Here is a 10,494-nt window from a genome sequence, read left to right on the forward strand (position 1 = left end):
CATGTCTATTTCTTAGTATTCTAATAAATTCATGAGAAATGTTTAAGCTAGATTAATAGCCTTAGCTCCAAACACCTTTTTAATTTGGAATCACTATTCCAATCCACTTCTTTGTCAGACTCTATGCAGTTTTTGAAGTTGACAGGGAAATGATTGTTCAGTTTCTACTTGTCTTCTTCATGAGGGCTAATCCAATGTGTAGATGTGGCCAGCATGCAGAACACTCAGTAACGCTGGGAAAAGTTGGTCATATCTGATACCTGCTGTTGCAGTTTATGTTCTCAGTTTTTTTTTTTTTTTTGTTTTTTTTTTAAATACAGATCTCCACGTTATCAAAATTTTTCTGAAATTTGATCTCCATTCTATCTGATTTACACTTACAGTGCTCATAATGTTTACTTAAGCAAGTTATTTTTTTGTAATAAAATAAACTGAATTCTCCAACTCATTGAGAAATTTGCTCTGTGGTTTTTGTGACTCAATGTTATGTGACACATGCTAGTCGCAAACCAGATTAATAAACAGCCCCCTTATCCATATGGAATCTTCTTAAGAGGCTGTGGTTTAAAATGCAAGGCTGACCTACACCCCGAATTCCATGAATGTTACAACATTATTAAAAGTATCTAGGGCTGCACTCTAACAAAATTCATAACATGTGAATATTGCCTTTGATATTAACATTGCAAATATAAATTTGATTAATTGCACTATAATGAAATACATATTTTTTGTTGTCAACTAAATATACTGTATTCTGCATAAATACAGTACAGCAGAACCACGTTTAAGGAGGAAACCACTTACATCATTAATGTGAAATTGTTAAATGATGGATAAAATATAATGCAAAATAACTTTACATTTTTTACAATAAAATACAGCACATTTGTTAAAAATCTGTCACTGTTTTTGTAATACAGTAAAAACAGTAATTACTGACATTCAAATAATTATTAAATAAAATGAGTGTAACACAAACATTCCTTTTGTTTTCAAAACAAGTATTCTTTTGCAAAACCTACCACAACCATCCATCCATTTTCCAACCCGCTGAATCCGAACACAGGGTCACGGGGGTCTGCTGGAGCCAATCCCAGCCAACACAGGGCACATGGCAGGAACCAATCCTGGGCAGGGTGCCAACCCACCGCAGGACACACACAAACACACCCACACACCAAGCACACACTAGGGCCAATTTAGAATCGCCAATCCACCTAACCTGCATGTCTTTGGACTGTGGGAGGAAACCAGAGCGCCCGGAGGAAACCCACGCAGACACGGGGAGAACATGCAAACTCCACGCAGGGTGGACCCGGGAAGCGAACCCAGGTCTCCTAACTGCTAGGCAGCAGCGCTACCACTGCGCCACCGTGCCGCCCCCTACCACAACCAGCACTCCCTATTCAAAAATGTAATTTTAGGGGAATTTTAAATATGGGAATGTTAAACTGAGGCTCTGGTGCATTAAGTAAAAGAAAATTCAATGTTTGTAATATCAAAGCAGACAAAATTTTAATTGATACTAATGTAAAATTAGAACTTAATGTAAACACAATTTGATAATTCTGTTGCACAGATATGTAACAGCATTAAATGTAACAATATGTACCAAGTTCAAGAAGCATTCAGATTGTGACACATTGTTAAATGCTGCTGCCCTTGTGCAATTTATGTAATTTGCTACAATAACAGTACAGCATCATCAAATCAAGAATGAATATCTGTACATGTGCACTGTATGCCACATTTGTACTTTATCAGGTAATTTATCTTACCTATATAAGATATGGCAGTATTACAACAGCATAATCATAATGGTATGCACAGTGTTTAATATTAGCATAAATGCCATAGGATCCTCAATTTAAAGAGGCCAAAGCATTGTAATCTGGTTGATTCATTGGCAGCAACAGTGTTCCCACTGTATGTTCACCTTGTTATATGTAATCACGCACAAATGCTTCTTTTCTTGCAAGCATAAAGTGACTAGTGCAACTCCTTGAGGAGCTATGTTTTGTTTCTTGATGAAAGTATGCTGTGTTTATGCATCTGCATTACAGAGTAATTTCCTGATCAATATAATGAACCGTTATGCTCATATATGTTTCCATAGTTCCACTGAACCACAAATCATTTCTGGCTGCTTAAAGCATCATTTGCTTCTGATCCATTTCATTTTTTGTTCATCATGTGTAATAAAGTAAAGGCAAATAAATACAGCCAAGGTTGAAGTATGTCTTACAATGGGTATTTTTTATTTATTTATTTTTTTAAACCTTCGTTGCAAAAAGTTTTAATCAGATACTTGTCTTTTGATAAATAAAAAGCAATGAACACCATTACCTGATTTTTATTTCAATAGCCTGCTGGATATGGCCATGCGTCATAGCATAAACAGCTAATGTTTATTCGTGTGACCTGAGTTTACAGGGACTTGGTGCTGCCTGCTTAGCTTTCACTAACATACTGCATTATGTGGTTGAATTTTAGATGGTTGCTTAAGTGTTTAAGTTGAGTACTGCAATAATTTTGCAAGGTATGCATTTTTCATGACCATCATTACTGTTGAAAACACAATAAAAATCAAAATAATGTTTATGTTTTAGGTAAAGTAGGTTAAACATTGCACATTCTTCTCATTTTCATCTTAAGAATGCAGCGAGCACAAGAGAAAGAAATCCCAACTTTTTAGGATGTTGTCAGTGTCAGACTCCTAAAAACGTGCTCAGAATGGTTGTCTGTAATTATTCAAATGATGTACATCTGATCTGCCAGCATACTCAGTTTGTATCTGTTATTTCATCCAACACTCATTTGATGTTTACAGCAATTTGTAACTGGGAAAACTCAGTCTCTGACAAAACAGGACTTAAGTAATGGCCAGTTTTCACAATTAGTATATAGCCGCTGCTCTAATTGTAATAGGAAGTAAATATATGATTGTGCAACCCTGCATTTACCTGTATAAAATATCTTTAAAATCATTTTACATACTGTTACAAATGAAACTGAAAGTATTTCCCACCAAAGGGTGCATAACATGTATCCGCTGAACTCCAGGTAACATTTCTACCAGCTGACTATAAAGTCCACCTGCTCCAAAAGAAGACACTATGACCCTATCTTAGGGCCAGGTTTTTTTTTTTTTTGCAGTGAAATCTTTGAACGCACTTTTAGTACTAGTAGTACTAAATATTCAGATGTGTGCTTTGATAGTCAGGACTGCTTACAAAAAGAAATTATACAAAGTGCAACAGATGTGGAAGGTGAGACTGATGACAAAGACGTGAAGGGCATTACGTACAAAAGCATCAGGATAATTATGTTCTAATTGTGTCCACAAATCGCTTGCATTTGAAAATTTAATGACCACCTTTTTGCAAAAATGCCAGCATCTTAAGTTTTCTTTCTCTCCTCTGCCATTAAATTTGAAACTGAATTAAGTTCAAATTGCAGAAATTACCTTTGGTTTTGAAATAATATCCATCTTTATGGTCACTCCTTTTTATAATTATTATCTAAGGTCACTAATGGGACAACAGCTTTACTTCCCAAGGCAGGGTAAAAACTCAGCACTATTCGGTGTATTTGGGAGGGGGGGGTGGTAGAGATATCTAATAAAATTGACTTTAGCAGCCTTAAAAAGTTTGCAGGGCATTAGCACAGCTGCGCTGGTTCCAACTGGCCCATCCAAGCAGCTTGATTGATTTGTATGTGTTGTTTTGTATAGGTGCAAGCCTATTTGCCCAGTATGGTGGAAATTAAACATTTGGAGAAAAGAAAAAAAAAAAAAAAGTGTTCAGATCCTTGCTGCATTTTATTTGGCAGTGCCAAAGTGGTTGTATAGTGATGACTTGAATACTTTGTGCAATTAATAAATATAACAGTTAAATGTTGATGCTCAGCAACCACTTATTTTGTTTAGGCAAGAAAAAAAGGAAAGATGATGTTAACTAATAATATTATTATTTGATGTACTTGTGTATTTTCATCTGGTTTCTGGCAATTTAGTGTTCAGTTTTTTGTTTGATTACAGACATTTTGCAATGGTTTTTGTATATACTGTTTGCAACTGCTATACTTGTTGACGGTCACATGACAGTGTGTCATAGGGTCTGCCAACAAAATATGGAGGTGTTGTGGAGTCAATATCCTAGCTTTGGTATAAATTTCAAAATCCTCTGGCAATCTTTGATTATGTTAATTTCTTTTTCTACTTCCAAGTTTTGATATATGGCAATGTTTTGGCTACACTTTCTTATTACGTTTTTGCTCTATTTAATTCTTCCTTGTTGCCATCCCCTGCCAGTTATTTTGACTTTTTCACTTTTTTCTACCTTACAGATATTTTTCCTTGTAAGGTATTTTACTATGGAGATATCAGATACACACTGGCAGCATCATAAATTTACATACTACTGCTATCCATTCAGTCGTGTCCGACCCTTGGATACTCGCCATGCTTCCCTGTTTTCCATGACTTCTTTCAGTTGCTTGATGTTCATTCCCGTGTCATTCTTGATGATATCCAGCCAAAGGACGTTTGGACTCCCTTGCTTCCTTTTACCACTGACCATTCTGATACTTCCTTTTCTAGAGAATTTACTCTCATCACATGTCCAAAATAGGTCAGTTTCTGTCAGGTTATATTGCCTTCCAGGGACAAATTTGGGTTTATATGCTCAAGAACATCTTTGTTGGTAATCCTAGCTGTACACGGGATTCGTAGAAGTGTTATCGAGCACCATAGCTCAAAGGTATTGATTTTTCTTCTAACTGCTTTTATGAGCGTCCATGTCTCACAACCATATAGATTTACATACAAAATACAGAATCACTGACAAAAAACAACCCTTTTTTTAACAGAAAAGTAATCTTTTCCTAATTAATTGTTGGTGCATTTTTCTGAAATAAACCAACATTCTTTCCTTTGCTAAATGATGCATTAGTAGTATCTCTCTATTGATTTCATGACTGGATAGTGTTTAGATCAAAGACAATATGACAACCAGATTCTCTGTTTTATTTCCAGGCTGTACCATAGATGCTGTATACAAAAGAACATATTTAGAAGGCAAGTAAATGAAAGAACCTATTGAAATGCTAACAGCCATATTGCTGCTGTATACTCAATTATACTTGGCCAACTTCAGCTAGTTGTCACTCTAGTTGCAGCAAAAAAAAAAAGTATTCAATTCCATGCTCACTTTGACCAGATAAATGATACAGTATTTTGCTTTGAATAACTCCTTCTGACCGACCTAAAAAATTTAATTCATACTACATTTGTTATATCATGTCTCTTTTTTGTAATTCATACATGGAAGACCTAAATGAACATGTATCAAACCTAAAACTAGTTATTAACATTAAGGAACACTATATACTGTACATGCAATCAAAATATTCAAATAAGGATACAAATTACTTACTTTTTATTTGCTTCTTAATAAGCTTTGTGGCATCTAGCCAATGCTGTGAATAAAACAAACAAATATTAACAAAAAAGATTCTTTAACATCATCATACTGTATTATCCTAACAAATAACATAATAAAATTGTTCATGATAAATCCCTGCTTGGGCAATGGAAGTCTATCTCTGCTGTTAAATATGCATTTATTTAGATGAACCTGTTATTTTTTTAATCTTTGAAAAACTGACTGGCTTTTAAATTCACAATACAGTTGTGCCTATAGGAAAGTCACACCTGTAAAGGACAATTCAACTGTTTACTGTTGTGTCTTGCCACTTTACCACAAGTTAATACATTTTAGGTAAACTTTTTTATAATGGTCTTTGCCGTTTCAAAAACAACTGCAAAACCTATTACAGTAACTTGCCATTGTTACTTTTCTGAGACTTATTTTTCCCATATATATCAAAGAAGCTTATTACCATAACTCAATTTTTAATTGTGAATAACATTTTGTTTTTCTGACTAGAGATTCATACTAAATTTTTTTGCATTGAAGTTGGCAAGGCATGGATGGCACACTGTTTGAAACAATAACATAATTTGTAACATTATTAGTTTATTAGAATATACTTTAGAAAACATACATTTAAGCACATGTAACTGAAACTTAACATGAGAAAGCTGACTGTAGCAACAGAGAAGAAAGCTTCATCTCATTTTTCACTTTTTAATTTTATGTATATATCTTATTCATCAATTTTTTGTGATTTGTTTTTAAATTAACTTCTTTGGACTGTGGGTTATCTTTTGCTACAACTATGATACTAGATCCTATTTTGCTAAATCAGTGGCTGCTTGGCTTTGGAAACCTGGAAAAGACACAGCTAAACTCAGTATTTTTTACTGTGCGTCCACACAATACACATACTCCAAAATGCACACAAAGCTCACTGTTGATTGATATTGTGAATGTACTAATGACATGTACATGGACAAAAATTAATAAAAAATGCAATAAATTTTGATCAGATTCACTGCCATGTGTACAAAGTACAATGAAATCCTTATTTGCACGCTTGACCAACACACACAATTCTATCACTTTCCAGCAGTACAAATCTAATTTAATAGTTATGTAAAATATAGCACAGAATGTTAGAGGCAAAAAGCAGCCCCCTACTGGTTCCGCAGTCCATGATTATATAAACTCATCTGAAATTGCATCAAAAATGTTTTTCATACAACTTTGAGTATAAAGTACAAAGCCTACATCAAATTCCACGGCAATATGGTAAGAGTGGATAAAGGAGATGTAGATCACAATGCTGGAAGAAGGCATGCACACAACATTTTCATAGATATTGCAGAGCCAAAATGTATGAAAAATGAGACAATAAGTTGTGGGTTTTCTTTGTTTTATGCTGACAAACATCTAAGATTGTGTTGTGGTGAAGTAGAAAGAATTGTTGCATTGTGATACCTAAGTTTTCTTGCTGTAAACTAAAGAAAAAAAAAATCACTTGATTTCAGTATATATCTGTTCTCAAACCATTGTGCATAGGTAATTCAAAATGTACAACAGAATATACAGGAAAAAGTAATGATTTGTAGATATATCTGATGACAAATTTGATGAATGTATTGAATCATGTACAGTCACAGCAGTTTAATCACAGATGCATCCTGAAAACATTAATTTTCTTTAAACAAATGTCAACTTAAAGTGCAGTATATTGCCAGCTTTGCTGCTTTATCGTCACCCAGCACACTTTTTTCTGCATCATTTGTTACTTAGCAGAAGATAACCATTGATGCAATACTGACATCCCTTCATTTAGTCCATGTAAGGCAAGCACAACTAGTTTGACAACAAATTCTGGACAGCTGTTGATGCAAATAGCAAACACAGCGCCAGCCAAGAAAAAGGTGTAAAAACAACCATGTTACGAGCATGTTTAACAACATCGACAAAAAAGTGGCACTCATAATGCATTGTTTGTTCGTGATATATCAAATAATTTAACTTCACACAGTACATGTTTAAATCCATTTAACAGGAACTTTCACATCTACTATTTAAGGCCACTTGCTATTTTGGAATACTTTGTGAAGTGTATGTTCCAGTTATACTGAATTTATATTCTTTATAGAAAACTGTATACTTTCTCTAGATAATTACAGTTTTTATTCAGAGTGGGGAAAAAATTATCAGCATTAAAGGAAGTTTCTAAAAAATTGTGCTTTTACAGTATGCTAAACACAACTTGTAATATTTCTGCTTTATTTTAGTGCGTTTTTGTTTTAGGATAATTTAAATATTAGTTATGTCGTGCTATAAAAAGCCCGGGCTCCGAGAAACCATGGATTCTGGCACTTCAATCAATCAATCGCATCGGTTGTTTATTAGCGGTTAAGCTCCTTTCTCTGCGGTTTCGTTTTGCCGACGTACTCACCTCCATTGTCTGTCAGCGGCTAAGCGAGTTTCTTGCTCCTCGGAGGTCTCGTTTTGCCGATGTCCTCACCTAGCTTGTGTATTAGCGGCTAAGCGAGTTTATCTCTTTTCTCAGCGGTTTCACTTTGGAGACAGTCGCTTTCTTTGAGCTTCATGCCTTTCACTTCCGGGCCAGACAGACAGACAAGACACACTTCCATGCGTAGACGTTATACATAAGACTAGCAAAATACCCGCGCTTCGCAGCGGAGAAGTAGTGTGTTAAAGAGGTTATGAAAAAAAAAGGAAACATTTTAAAAATAACGTAACATGATTGTCAATGTAATTGTGTTGTCATTGCTATAAGTGTTGCTGTCTTTTATTTATATATATATATATATATATATATATATATATATATATATATATATATATACACATACATATACATATATATACATATCTACATATGCACATATCTACATATATATACATATACACATCCATATATATATATATATATATATATATACACATATCAACATATATATACACACATACATAAACACACACATATACATACACACACACATATACATATATATATATATATACACATATACATATACATATATACATATATATATATATACATATATACATATACATATATACATATATACATATACATATATACATATATACATATATACATATACATATATCTATAATAATAAAAGGCAAAGCCCTCACTGACTGATTCACTCACTCACTGACTGACTGACGGACTCACTCATCACTAATTCTCCAAATTCCCGTGTAGGTGGAAGGCTGAAATTTGGCAGGCTCATTCCTTACAGCTTACTTACAAAAGTTAGGCAGGTTTCATTTCTAAATTCAAAGCATAACGGTCATAACTGGAACCTCTTTTTTCACAATATACTGCAATGGACGGCAGCTCGATGGCCGTGGGAGGAGGAGTTGAGTGTCACGTCATCACGCCTCCCACGTAATCCCATGAAAAGACTGTGAACGCAGTAGGGACAAATGAAGCAGGAGCCGCAAACAGCGAAGAACAAAAAATTCATTAAACAATTGAGAAGGGAGCGAGTGAAGCATACAAGCATGTTCATAAGGGAAACAAAGCACGGTGTAAAACGTAAGTTTAAATTAAGTTTATAGAAATGCTCCCGCTGCGGATTGCAATAACATATTCGCGAGATAAAAGTTTAATGAGAAGACACGAGGTATAAACGAACCACACGCCGTAGCGCAACGTTAGGGGCAACAGTTTCAACCATTCTATGATCTGCTTCTCACAACTGAAAGACGGCACATGGCGGATGTTAGCCCACTTGCTGACCGCAATGTTAGGGGCTTCAACTCTGGCGCTGACGATATTCGATTCTCGAGAGGGGATGCAGTGAGTGTGTATGCCTGATGAGCCCAGAATTAAGGAGAAACACGTGTTGCATACTCTTTGCATTATTTGAAAGTAAACTATTAAAACCATTCTATGATCACCTTCTGGGAACAGAAAGAGGGCACGTGGCGGATGTAAGGCAACTTCCTGACCAACCACAAGCGTAACCTGGCAGGTAACCATCCATACAGTCAGATTGTGATTCAGAAAACGAATGACATGAATTTAATTACCACGATCTACATACTGTCAAATAAACGAAACACACGCCGTAGCGGGACAGCTGTGAAAAGCGAGGTTCACAAAAAAACAGATCCTTAACAAATTGTTATTGGTATATTTTCGATCCGTTTAAAAAGGTTTTATTTTCTTCTTAATAAAAATTTAAAAGCAGTACTTCGCCGCAACAAAGCGCGAGAATTTGGCTATATGTATCTGCTTCTCACAATTAAAAGAGGGCACGTGGCGGATTTTAGACGACTTCATGACCAAACATAAGTATTACCTGCCAGGTAGGGTTACCACTTTTAATACAAAAAAATAACGGATGCATACTGCAGCGGGTGCCACATCCCAGTGCCAACAGTTTGCAAACTCTACTTAAAAGACCCGCCCTCCTCACTGGACAGTTAAAAAGACCAATCAAACTAACGATGACATCAAGTATTACCCAATCAAAAGTAGGAAAGGAGGCATCTTCATAAAATGCGTGTGGGATGATTTGCATGAGACGCTGCTTTAAAAAAAATGATAAAAAAAATGATAAAAAAAATACGGGACAAGTCCTGTCCCGTATTGATTCAAAACGGGACGCGCAATTTCATTCTCAAATACGGGACGATTCCGTATTTTAAAGGACAGGTGGCAACCCTACAGTGCCAGGTAACCACCCATACAATCAGATTGCGATTCAGACTTGGAATGCAATGAATGTAATTACCCCGATCTACATACAAGGCGAAAGTCTTGCAACATTCAAAGATGATGGGTTGGGATAAGTACACCATAGAACATAAAGAGCTTATGAAGCCTTGAACCGAAAAAAGCAAGATCTCAGAGATCGTAAAAAAAAAAAAAAAAGGAGGTAATGTCATTTTACTCGCTGTAGATTTTAGTCAAACATTACCAGTTATTTCACGAGGGAGACCAGCAGATGAACTCAACGCATGTTTAAAATCCATGCTTCTCCCACGCTCGGTTATATGTCGCGTGTTC

At 35.3% G+C, this 10,494-nt stretch overlaps 1 protein-coding gene across 1 annotated transcript in view; it reads right to left on the reverse strand.

The window, feature by feature from the left end:
- Window positions 1-10,494, reverse strand: part of epb41l4b (erythrocyte membrane protein band 4.1 like 4B) — a 547,093-nt gene that overhangs the window by 320,985 nt on the left and 215,614 nt on the right. Inside the window, exon 3 of the mRNA XM_051936130.1 lies at window positions 5,439-5,481. Within this exon, the coding sequence (XP_051792090.1) occupies window positions 5,439-5,481 (43 nt within the window). The remainder of the gene's footprint in view (window positions 1-5,438; window positions 5,482-10,494) is intronic.

The sequence above is a fragment of the Erpetoichthys calabaricus genome, chromosome 13 (genome assembly GCF_900747795.2).
Source record: "Erpetoichthys calabaricus chromosome 13, fErpCal1.3, whole genome shotgun sequence".
In the NCBI taxonomy this organism is placed as follows: Eukaryota; Metazoa; Chordata; class Cladistia; order Polypteriformes; family Polypteridae; genus Erpetoichthys; species Erpetoichthys calabaricus.